The following is a 12,764-nucleotide window of genomic DNA, read 5'->3' as shown; positions in this document are numbered from 1 at the left end:
GAGTGGAGGCATCCGTTGAAAAGAAAGGAAACTAAGATTACTAATTATCAAGTTGGAGACTTACGGTTGCTATGAGGCGCTCACCCCTACCCAGTAGGTGAGTAACACACAATAATTTACTAAAGTCAATAACCGAGTAAACAATAAAATGTTATTTAGTAAATGATTAAATTCCTCTAAAAAACAACCACTTGCATTAATAATTAAATATAATTCAAGTAATCATTTTTTATTTAATAAATAAATAATATACATATAAGTAGGTACGGTACGATATTACCGTGGCATACGATTTTCAATACCACGTACCAACCAAGTTCATGAAGCTGGTATAAACCGGTACGATTGGCAATGCAATTGGTTGGTTTGTCATGGAACAAAATTGACACCCTGCGCATAACTAGTTGCCTTCTTGTATAAATATTAAAGGTGAACAACACACACCCCTTAAGTGTACCTCCGAATGTGGAAACCAAAATCAAAATAGAGCTACGAAAATGATGACTCTGAAAGATGCAACTGTAACTTTGTCATATGGCAAATAGCAACAAAAAAAAACATCATCGTTCCCATCTCTTCGTCCCACTATGGCAAAGAGATGTACATCTCGTATACAACAAAAGCAATGCCTGACTCATCAACCGACCGACTTCACATCTCTTAGACAACAGACCTTGACTGGACCACACAATATAGGGCAACCAGACTACATGAGATGCTCTCAACTGACCTGACCTGACCCGACCCGACCCGACCGCATTTGACCTTTGACGACATCAACATACCATCTTGCATCCAAAAACCTGCAAGCTTGAATAAATCATCTCATGTTTGCTAGCAAAAGTTCAATGCAAATTCCAGAAACTCCTAATTGAAGTCCAATTTGGCTCTAATTCTCGAGTAACATGGTGTTTTTGTGTTGCCAACGAACCATTGTGCTTATGGAAATGCAAAAGAATGAAAAACACTTGGCTTTACCGAAGAATGATTCTCCATTAAAATTGGATGAAAAAAGTTCAGTTTTTTCTTTCGTTTTTGTTCCAAAAAGAGGGAAGTGTGATGATTTGAAAAACGAAACGACTCACTTGATCTTCGAAGGACTAATCGTCAACTTCAATTTTGATACAATTACAAAATACTTCAAATTTATAAACAACAATTCTAACCATATTATCTATTGTAAATGGGAAAATGATGGGTGTTGAAGACAATTGGTTGAACTTAAAAAGTCAAAGTACACCTCTGGAACAAACTAAGGGAGCTTCTCCGCAAGATGAAAGACGGTGTTGAATTTTAACTTGATAAAATACCCCCTAAGACCATAACTATGACTGGGATATATCGGGCTCGTTTATTTTGGTTTTTAGAATAACCCAAGCAACCTCGACACTAAAAAGGGTTATTACAAAAGGACAATGTACTAGTGTTCATTCGACATGCTAAAATTTTAGCCAATTTGAAAAATATAGATCTTCATCCTCCCATTTTTGATCTCTGTATAAAAATTTTGGCTGGAAAGCTGGCGTGTCGGGAAACACACGCAAGCCTTCAAGCACGATGGGTAAGCAATAACCGGCACCAGTTTTTGTCTTTGGCCAATCTTGAAACCAGTAATTGTAAAATGGGAAAAACCGTCGTCAGTTTTTGTCAAATTGACAAATGATAAGTAGTAGGCTTGTTCTTTTTTGGTAAGCAAACTTAAGAAGGGAGTTAGTATTACCTTCAGTTGTTGAAGTTGAATCCACCAGATGGGACTTGAACGTTACCTCCTCCAAAGTTGAAGCCAGGTTGTGCAGCATCTCCTACGGGTTCATCTTCCTCTTCTAACCAATATGTCTCGAGAATCTTGACCGCTTTCTCATAAATTTCATTGTTATCATGACTCTGTAAATTCTCAATCTTTTCTAGACCTTCTGCTTCATCTATCAACTGGGCATAGTAATTAACATCTCCGGTATGACCCAAGTTCTTCTCCACTTCCCCTACCTTTAGTATGTTCTCAAGTCCTTCTAAACACACAGTCACAATCCTTGAGTCAGGACAAGCAAGGAGATCACAAAGGGGTTTTATACATCCCTGGCTCACCAAGTACCTAAAAATCATAGTATGCAATTGCACGTTTGAATATATTAATTAACTTTTATTTCAAATTTTGGGAAAGATGGTGAATGAGAGCGTACTTGATCTGGTCATTATTACCACCAGAGGTGGCGTTTGATATTGCCCAAGCAGCTTCTTTCTTTATGTCGAATTCAGCCGTATGAAGCAGATTTACCAGAGGAGAGATTAGCCCTGCTTCAATTACAGCCTGTATATTGAAAAAGTACAAAATTAATACATATAATCCAACTCATAAACAAAGCAGCATATTTTGTTAACAAAGGTCTTAGCATGGATCAAGGTCTAAAAGATAAGAAGCTTCCAGAAGCATATGCTAACCGCCTTACCTGTATTTGTTCTTTGTTTCCAGCAGTGATGTTGGAGATCGTCCAACAGGCTTCTTTCTTGATGCTCTTTTTATGGTTATGGGTCAACAAGCTCAGCAGGCACGGAAGTGCACCATGCTCAATAATACACTAGACAAAGAAAGAAAACAGGAAATTGATCCGAGTTTATAAATCACCAGTTTAATCTTTATAATACAGACCATATATAACTACCATTTCTTTCGGAACTAACATATAGTAATTTGGAATGGATGGAGACCATAGCAGGTGATATCGTGAACTATGTTTCTTGTTGTGTGGTTCTCATAAAAGAGGCACATTACAGATTACGGAATGCTAGAATTTCTCGTCAGGGTTCGCTCAAGCAGTTACTGAAGTAATCTAAAAACGCTTAGCCAGAGCTAGGTGGTCAATTGAGAGCCCAACAAATCAACAATTGGTTAAGCAGGGATTAAGCAGTCTAGTTATAATGTAATAAATATTGTTTGTTTAAAATAGCCTTTACCTTAAGAGTTATTTAAATGTTCATTGCTACCGTACAATTATTTTCATTCAAATAAACAAAATTAGTTCAAGTACTTAAGCTTTTCTCATATTGTCCTAATACGAAAAAGATAGTACACATATTGTAAAAACAATCCATCAATTTTTTAAACAAGTCAACATTGAAATATGAACACGAACAACGCAAAAATTTGAAAAAAAAAAAGAAAAGTAAAAGGGGTTATTTATAATTGCTGCAAAAAGTTGTTTCTCTTTTTATATTTACCTAATTGTATTGAACGTGAAAAAACACAAAATCTGAATAACAGCCTTTCTCCCTCTCCCCAATCTGTTCCTTATATCCATCTCTCTAACTTCTACACAATACCTCAACCTTGCAACTTGCAAGATGAAACCACAAATCAAAATCAATCTCACATTCACAACACCGTTAAAGGAAAACACACAAAATGTGAATAACAGCCTTTCTCCCTCTCCTCAATCTGTTCCTTATATCCATCTCTGACTTCTGCACAATACCTCACAACACCGGTGAAATCGTAATTGGGCTATCCTCATCGGTGGTCATTACGATTCGAATAGAGATTCCAAGTTAGGAATTTCAATGTTTTGGGTGAGCTTCAAATTTGTGACCTAAAACTCAAAGCCTTTTCAGATTAATTGCTGACTAAAAATATTATTCTATTAATTACCAACTCTTATCAGGGCATTTAATACTCTGCTTAGGCCATAAGTGGAATGTTAAGAATATTATCCTTCTATGGCAAAGGGACCGTGGGGACTGTTAACCTCTATTTTCAAAACACTGGCTGAAACAACCAGGTGTATTAAGCGAACGCATAACTATTTTCTGGATATAGGATTGATGAGTACATTCCTTGTCAAACTTAAAACAATTAGTTTCCTTATTGTTTAAAAAATGGTCCTTAACATTGTATCTATAACCCCCCCCCCCCCAAAAAAAATCTTCTTAATATGATGAAAACTAGGAGATCTTGGTGATCCAGTTGCTAAGCAGAAAATGGGTCACAGTAATCAACAAAATAACCAGTGCAAACATCTTCCCATAAGAAAAGGACTGAGAGAAACCTATAGTAAGGATTCAAAACAAAATGAATCCTTTTTTGGAAGTATACGACAATCAAACTGGTCACTTTTTTTTTCCCATGCATATTCCCATCTTATGGTCATCGTGGTTCACAACTGAACATCTAGTGAAATAACAACAAAAAATCACACAAATTCGACTAGTAAGTGTAATAAGAATGTTTGTGAATCGTGATGTATTTATGTATAATCCTTTGGTCAAAAGATGATATTCACTACAAAAAAATTTATAATTCTTTATTATGAAATAGGTTGTATAGTGTAGCAAAAAGCAAAATTCTGTATTAGTACACAAACTCTCTAAAGCCCGTACCTGAGTTTGGACATCATCACCTGTCACAATGTTCCCAACAGTTCGAAGGGCGGGAATGAGTACTGAAGGAGAAGGATGCCTGAAGAACAAATTTGTTAAACTCTGAAGCATTTAGGTCAAGAAGTATCAAGCAGGGAAAACTAAGAACATAAAAGCACAACTCACAGGAGCAGCTCAACAAGACGTTGGCAGACACCTGCCTCAATAACAGCTTGAATTTTGTCATTTGTACCATCAGACAGATAGGAGAGAGCCCAGCATGCATCTGTTAACACCTCTTCATCATTTGAATGAACAAGACGTTCAAGGGCAGGAAGTGCTGGTTTTGTCTGCAAATTGAAGATTTTCAGCACATATCATAGAATAAAATCCCCCCCAACCCCATAAATAGGAAGAAAAAAAAAGGAAAGGAAAACAAGATCACTGATTAGACTAGCAAACAACCAGCTCAAATGGAGGTTGTGGTTTGCCCCGACAGAAATTTGATAAGGTCCATGTGGCATTTCTCAGCATGGAAAGTTTAGCGTGCTCATTCAACTGAGCCAGCAATGGAACCAAGGCACCTTGGCCAAGAACAAGATCTCGGCATCTGGGTGAATCTCCAGCAACATTTCCCAATGCCCAAACAGCCTACAACAACAAAAGGTGGTCATCGTGAGAAACTGACTCCAACATTTCTGGGCTCAAAGACGATCTCCAACTCTATGATAACGTAACAAAGTCGGCACGTTACCTGCTCACGCACATCATCACTTGGGGAAGCAAGAAGTTTGACAAAAATTGGCACTGCCCCATGATCAATTACAACCTTAGTGTTGTCAGAAGTACCGGAGGCAATGTTTGTGAGTGCCCAAGCAGCCTCAAACTGTTCAGAATGTCAAAGGTTAAAATTAAATAAATAGGCAGAGAACACATGGCACCAGATAAGACTCAGACCTGGAGCTGAGGAAAATCCTCCCTCATTAAGAACTCGACAAAGCGAGGTACAACCCCAGATTGTATAACTTCCTCGATTGGTGGACTTCGTTCTGTGAAAAAATTCAACGAATATGATCATTTGCACACACTATACAACCACAAGAAATCCCATAAAACATTATTTATACCTATAGAGAGCAATTTACGAAACTGGGTAGTTGCCTCTAGTTGCATATTGCTATCATTTGAATATACTCCAGCAACCATAGAAGGAAGACTCTCTAACTGCAGGTTGATCAACACAGTTGAAAAACCAACATCATCAAATAAAAGATGTATTTATAATAGCATAACACGTGCCATTCATAACCAAATTCTCAAAATTCAAAAACCCTAAAGTTTTAGTGAACAAAAATATAAGGCAAGCACATGAATTCATGCATCAATCCTGTACCCTAAATCACAATATATAAATTTACCTCAAATGAACTTTTTACCAAAAATCATCGAATAGAGATGCATCAATCAACCCAAGCATTTAAAGGAACCTAATTCTCCATTCCGCCTATATTATTAAATCACTATGAAAGCTCATTTAAACATAGAAAAATACATATCCAGATACAGCTTTGGTTTTAACATTAAGAGGCAAGCACACACATTCATGCAGAGTGCTCCCTGGAAGATAAGTATCTTCATTGAGGAGATGGGAATGCAGTGGGTGACGCACAGAAGAATATAATCCAGAAGTCCAGAAAGGGTTAGATACATATGCTTTATTCAAACTATTAAAGTCCCAAAGAAAACGACGACCTGGCACCTTTATGTAAGCATAAGTTAATTCCGACTATTGTAGCAATATATAGAATAAGACAACTCAAGGTAAATGATTAAATTAACATGGGTAATTATGAAAGTGGAAACGGAAGCAGCAGAAATGTGGCAAAACTATGATAAAGTCAACCTCCACACATTAGGCATACAACAAGAACAAATACTGAAGAAATCCTTCAAGTTCTTTCACCTTTCAAGGCCTAGAAAGTAACTACCCAACCGTTTATTACACAAATCAACAACATTGTGAACCTTAACATAAGAATGGCAATAGTTTAAGTGTTTAACATAGTTTTCTGAGTAACATCATCTTCTATCTACACACACACACCCAATTACAAAACTTTTTAAACCCAATTGATGAACACACAGTCTAAAAAGAACTGTACCCCTGAATGCTGTTAGAACACCTGATCCATCTTGTCTATTATGTATTCATAATAGAGTATTAAGTTGGAAGGTTTTAGTAAAATGATAATTTTAACCTCTGCCTATAAACTATTGTATAATCGTATTCATATTGTCTTGAACACCATTCTAGAAGATGGTATGTGCTTATAGTGTGCTATATCGAATGATATGCATCTGATGGTACAACTGGGAAATTACTTGTCAATTTAGCTTCCCATCAATACTTGTTTGTATGTAACAGAGAAGGCATATTTTCATGATGGTTAAAGTATGAATGGGAAAAATAAATAGCTGTGCTAGACACAATTCTCACAAACACAAGGTCAAAGCTTCAACCAAAGGGCCTTCGGCCTAGCGGTATCGTAGCCCTTGGCTTCTTAGAAGGTCAAGGGTTCAAATCTCACCAAAGGTGAAGAGGGTGTGTGAGTTTATTTGTTGCATTTGCCGTATATAAATATTATATACTTCAAAAAAAAAGGTCAAAGCTTCAGATCTCGTTTACCTAGTTAATAAGCACCTGATCGATTGCAACTAGCTAATTAGGGAGTAATCATATAATATTCTTATTAGAAAGTGCATGGTAGGGTATGCTATATAATGAGCATTGAAAGGAAACTAGAAATGCTACTTTGGATGAATCAACAAGAACAACAAGAAGACTTCTTATCCAAACTAGCTGTGAAAACAAAATTACAAAGCCGCAAAACCCAAGAGCAAAAATAAAAAGGTCAACACCTAGGGTACCGCAACAAGAAAGGTGTCCTTCCAGCATTCGTAGACATAAAATCCTTGAAACTAGATAACAAACCAAACCAAAAGCATCTGATGGTATAAAAGATCATAAGCATCTGTGTTGTTTATAGGGGATGAAAGTTCAAAACTTTAAGCCTACTTAAGCACCAGTTCATCTTGTCAACTCATTTATAGTAGAATCGTATTCGTATTTACGAAATACAGGCGTTAGATAATTTTATCCACTTAACTACTCTTAGATATATTACGGTTGCAGATAGTAAACCTAGAAAATTAACAGTCGATCAATCCTGCTGATTAAACAAGATAAATCTCTCCAATCAAATGCATCTGATCCAACAATTACTACATCAAATCACGTCAGTTGGAACTAAAATTGTACGGAAGAGAATTGAGACCTTTTTCTCGATTGTGGAGGTTTGAACAGGAGCACCACTAGACAAGGGCTGTGACGACGGCACTACTTGACGCTTCTTAAGCAAGTTTTCCTCTCTCTTGTTTTTACGGATCTCAACCATGTTGTCCTCCCTCCTCCGCCTTCCCTCCTCCGCATCTACGGCCACCTTGTACCGGTTCCGGCGAACCTCAGTCCTGGCGCTAGGTCTCAGGGACATGATTGTTGGCTGATTGATATGATTTCAACTCAAAAATCCAAACCCTATGATTACAAACACATATGAAAATTCAATCGATGGATAAATAATTGAAGTCGATCGACATACCTGAACAGAAAAAGTAGGAATAGATCGATTTGATTATTAAGATGAATTGGATTACTGGAGTTTTCTAAATTCATAATTGACCCTTCAACTTTCAAATATTTTACAATTATGGCACGATAATTTGACCCCTTTCTTAGAACGATCCATTAATATACAATTTCTTACATGTCACGTCACCTTCATAAATTATCTAAAAATTATCGTCCATTACAATGATTTCTTATTAATTTTTTAAGTGACATCTTATCATAAAATGTTTTAATCAAATAACAACAACAATTAAATATCATTTACTTTAATTTAATATCAGCTAAACCACAAGGGTGGTGCCTGATTGGTTGAGCTTGGCTTCAAAGATCAAAAGTATCAAGAGGTCTCGGGTTCAAATCCAAAGAGAAATAAATCTCCTTATGGCCATGGAGGTTCAAATGCGATGACTCTGGGTTATCTGCAAAGCAGGTGGTCACCCTGAAATTAGTCGGCTCGCATAGCAGGTTGGATATCCAGGTTATTATAAAAAATTAATATCAGCTAACTGATTAAAACCAAAGAACAAATGGTCATGAAATTAATGGAAATGGATCACATAACAACTACTGAACCACAAAAAAGATTGTACGAAAACAACTTCAAAAAATTTAAACAGTTTTATATGTGTTAAGTTTGTATTTTTATTATGTAATGTATTTTATTGTATTGTAATATAAATTATATTATCCTTAACATATTAATGTTAAATTTATAAGAAAATCGAATATAATGTTAAATTTCTAACTTAATAAATAAAAAAATTATATCAATATTAATTAACGATCATATTGTTTTTTATAATCAAAATATTTTTTAATAAAGTATTAACATGTTTTTTATGTGCTACACAAAACATAAAAGTTTCATTAATTTTTTTAATAATTTTCATTTTTTTCTTTAATTAGAAATACAGAGGTTTTTCATATTTTTTTATTGTTTTTTATAATAGGTATATCTGCTTTCGAGAGGTGTTTTCGTTCATTTTATCTGGTTTCGGTCGATTTTGTTTTTTTCTGGTTGGTTTTGTAGTTTGTAGTTATAACTTGGTCCCATTTTTTGTTTCTTTAATAATATTGTGTTATTCTTTTAAAAACATGTATTTTTGGTTTAAAAGTCATGATATTTTTTTTGCTTAAAAAGAGTCATAATATAAATTGTAATGAAAAATATTTAATAAAAAAACACAATTTTTTATAGATACTAGAAGGGTACTCGTACAATGCAGCAAGATAAATCTTCATTTTAATGTTTAGTTTTAATTCTTTATCTTTATCGATATAATACGATTTTATTTGGTTTTGAGAAAGCGATAATATTTTTATTTTTGTATGAAATATAAATTTGAATATAGCATAAAAAATTTAAAAAAATAAAACAATATTAGTATCAAATTAACTATTTAATAATTCTCGTTTTTTTATGTAACTTCTTTAATTCAATTTTTTATTATAATTTAATTTTTAGATTTAATAACAAAGTAATTTATTTTTCGTTTAACAATATAATTTTTTATAAAGATAATAATTAAACATTCTGTTAGAACTCAGTGATTATCTAAATTATATTTTAGATTTTCTATATTTAAAATGAATGTTTATACTGTATTTGATTATGTTTATCTACAGTTAGTTACACGAATTTAGAAATGAAACTTTAATAAGTTATATTTACGTAAAATTACTTCTAATCTTGAATTTTAAGTAATATGCATCAATAAACAGTAGTTAATGCATTAAAATAGTTAATAATATTTTTTGTCAATAAGTTATACTTACGTAAAATTACTTCTAATCTTGAATTTTAAGTAATATGCATCAATAAACAGTAGTTAATGCATTAAAATAGTTAATAATATTTTTTGTCAAATTTTTATAATATAATATAGATTGCATTGGTAGATGCAAGTCACTTATATTTGGTGGATACTAAAACGAAGCTAGTAAGTTGGGTGATCTCATTTCTGTAAAGATGAGGGACCATTTTGATACTAAAAAGTTAAATGGAGGCTAATTTGTATAGAATATGAAGTTTATAGTTAAAAGTGTAATTACCACAAAGTCCAGGGCCAAATGATGAAATCCAACCCAAGAACAAGCGCTTCATAAGCTAATTACGGTTATTTTCGGTTTTTGTAAAGTTTGGATTTTAGACAGATAAAATATATATTCGTTGTTTTCGTTTGACCAAAGTCAAAACGAGTGAAAACTGAGAAATATTAATATTAGTGTTTTTAATGTAACTGACATAAAATATTAAGCTAGTTGTTTATTAAAAAATTCAAGATTTATCTAGTATTTTATTGTACTAGTGTGGATACCATACGTAACATGAGTACTTTGGTTAATGATTTAAATATTGTCTACATAAATATATGTTTGTTGTTAATAGAATCATTAATAAATAATATTAAATAATTCAAAAAATTTAATAAAATCTAATTAGTGAAATTTTAATATATAAATATATATATATATATATATTTGCTTAGAAATAAAGTTATAAAATTAAATAAAATGAGTAATAATAACGACGAAGGTTTGGATAATTCATGTATCGTTTGTATGATTGATGATGATGTTTTTTTATTTTAAAAAAAAGAATGATACATCTGCCGATTTTTATTAAGAAATAAATAAGTGTACGTTTAAATCACACGATAACTAATTATATGTACAAAAAATGTGGTAAATAAAAACTTAGTCTATAAACAATATGAAAAGATATTAACAGATCATTAATACATATAAATTACTATAGAGAATAATTCATTATTATAAGACGAATGATGTCTACAAATAACAAAAACAAATACTCCATCTGTCTCAAAATAAGTGTCCTCATTTTTATTTTAGTTTATCTCAAAGTAACTGTTCAATTTCAAAAAGTAATGTATATTTTCCAACTCTACTCTTAATTATGAGTTAGAGAATTCATTAATCTCTCAATTATGAATGATAGAATTGTCATTTAGTTAATTAAAAAGTGTAATAATTACACATGTAAAAAATTATGGATATATATTTTGGGACTTAAACTTGTATTAATACAAATTTCAAAATACAAATCAATAAATAAATGTTTTCAAATACTAATTAATAAATATTATTTACTATCATTAATATTCTAATTATTATATTGATGATATATATATATATATATATTACATGGAGAGAGAGGTTGCATTTTATAAGTTYGAAKTCAATGTAAATTAATAAATATTGATCAATTAATATTATTTATCGTCAYTAAATTTTAAATTATAGAGAGAGAGAGAGGAAGAGATTAATATAACGTAAATTAAAAGAGTAAAATAAATTGATTTATATATATGAATGATTGTAATAAGCTTTTCTAGATATATATATATATATATATATATAGATAATAATATTAAAATTAATAAAAATGAATTTTTTAGCAATTATATATATGTGTGTGTGTGTGTTTGTGTGTTTGAGGGAGATGACAATCAAATGAGAGCTACAAAAAAGATTATAAATTTATAAAAATTGATATAAATAATTATAATTTCTGTGATTTAAGATACTATTTTACATCAAAAACTATGATTTAAGATACTATTTTACATATTTTTGTGTTTCATTTTATGAAAAATAATAATTAATGTGATGGCTTTATTTTTTTTTTATCAAAAACTATGATTTAAGATACTATTTTACATATTCTTGTGTTTTCACTTTATGAAAAAATTACATGTGATTTTATTTTCTTCCTTACACCATCTCTGACCAACACTAAAATACTAAAAAACAGGAGTAAAAATATTGATCTTTATATTTGAATTTAATGAAGTAGGCCTCTGTAATCAAATATTAATATTTTATTCAATTTTTATAATTATATATGTATATGGAATATTTTTTAGTAAGTTTATAATTTTTTTATTTTATGTTTGCAAATGATACATTATATTTAAATAATTAATTTGTTTATTAAAAATGAAAATTAGTAACAACTAAAATATGAATAACTTTATATTCAACAAAATAAAACTTAAACATAACATTTGTATATCATAAAATACTTGAGTAAATGAAAATTTTCATTAGCAATTTTTTTAAATAAAACATGATATTTAATTTACTTTTGGATCCATGTTATCTTTTACGATGAATTATTGTAATTTAGGGGTCGTTTACCAAACACTTACCCAGTAAAAGTCTACCGGTAAAATTTAACACTATCATTTACTTATCGGGTAAGACTTTTAGTTCACCAAAATGTTACCGTATGCAACAATTTACTCAGTAAACGCTTACCATGGTAATAATGGTTGTCCTCACTTATCGAGGCAAGACTTTTGGTCCTTGTCTCGCTCTTACCGAATAAGATTCTTGGTCCTTACCATATTCATCCGGTAAGGTAATATGACTTAGTAACCGCTTACCTGGGTAAACGTTTAGTAAACGGCCCCTTAGTTTGCTTTAATGTAATATTTATTAATTAAAAATTGTCATTTTAATTAGTGATGTTTTATTAAATAAATTATTTTAAAATTCAAGTGATAATTATTTGTTGATTATAAAAAGTAATTATATAGTGTAATTGTTATATTTTTAATAAAAAAATGTAATAATAAATACATATATTATTTTATTAGTATTATAATGTTAAAGATGTTTTTAGTTTGTTTTTTAGTTGCGGTTGAAGTTGTTGTTTTTAGTGTTCAAATGATCCATCATTTTTAGTGTTTTTTAGCGGCTG

The 12,764-nt window shown here is 31.5% G+C and overlaps 1 protein-coding gene across 1 annotated transcript; it reads right to left on the bottom strand.

Annotated features, from left to right (window-relative positions):
* Positions 1–391: 391 nt before the first annotated feature.
* Positions 392–7,979, bottom strand: LOC112527362 (importin subunit alpha-2-like). The gene is made up of 11 exons (XM_025137967.1): positions 7,686–7,979; positions 5,478–5,574; positions 5,308–5,399; positions 5,105–5,236; positions 4,816–5,001; positions 4,537–4,700; positions 4,372–4,450; positions 2,448–2,576; positions 2,181–2,308; positions 1,721–2,092; positions 392–803 (listed from the first exon to the last, which is right to left on the bottom strand). The coding sequence occupies exons 1-10, from the start codon at positions 7,899–7,901 to the stop codon at positions 1,723–1,725; spliced, it is 1,593 nt and encodes a 530-aa protein (XP_024993735.1). The 5' UTR covers positions 7,902–7,979; the 3' UTR covers positions 392–803; positions 1,721–1,722.
* Positions 7,980–12,764: the final 4,785 nt, after the last annotated feature.

This window comes from Cynara cardunculus (genome assembly GCF_001531365.2).
Source record: "Cynara cardunculus var. scolymus isolate 2C chromosome LG 15, CcrdV1, whole genome shotgun sequence".
Taxonomy (NCBI): Eukaryota; Viridiplantae; Streptophyta; class Magnoliopsida; order Asterales; family Asteraceae; genus Cynara; species Cynara cardunculus.
Note: the sequence above shows the minus strand (reverse complement) of the source record. Positions and strands in the feature narration are given on the sequence as shown.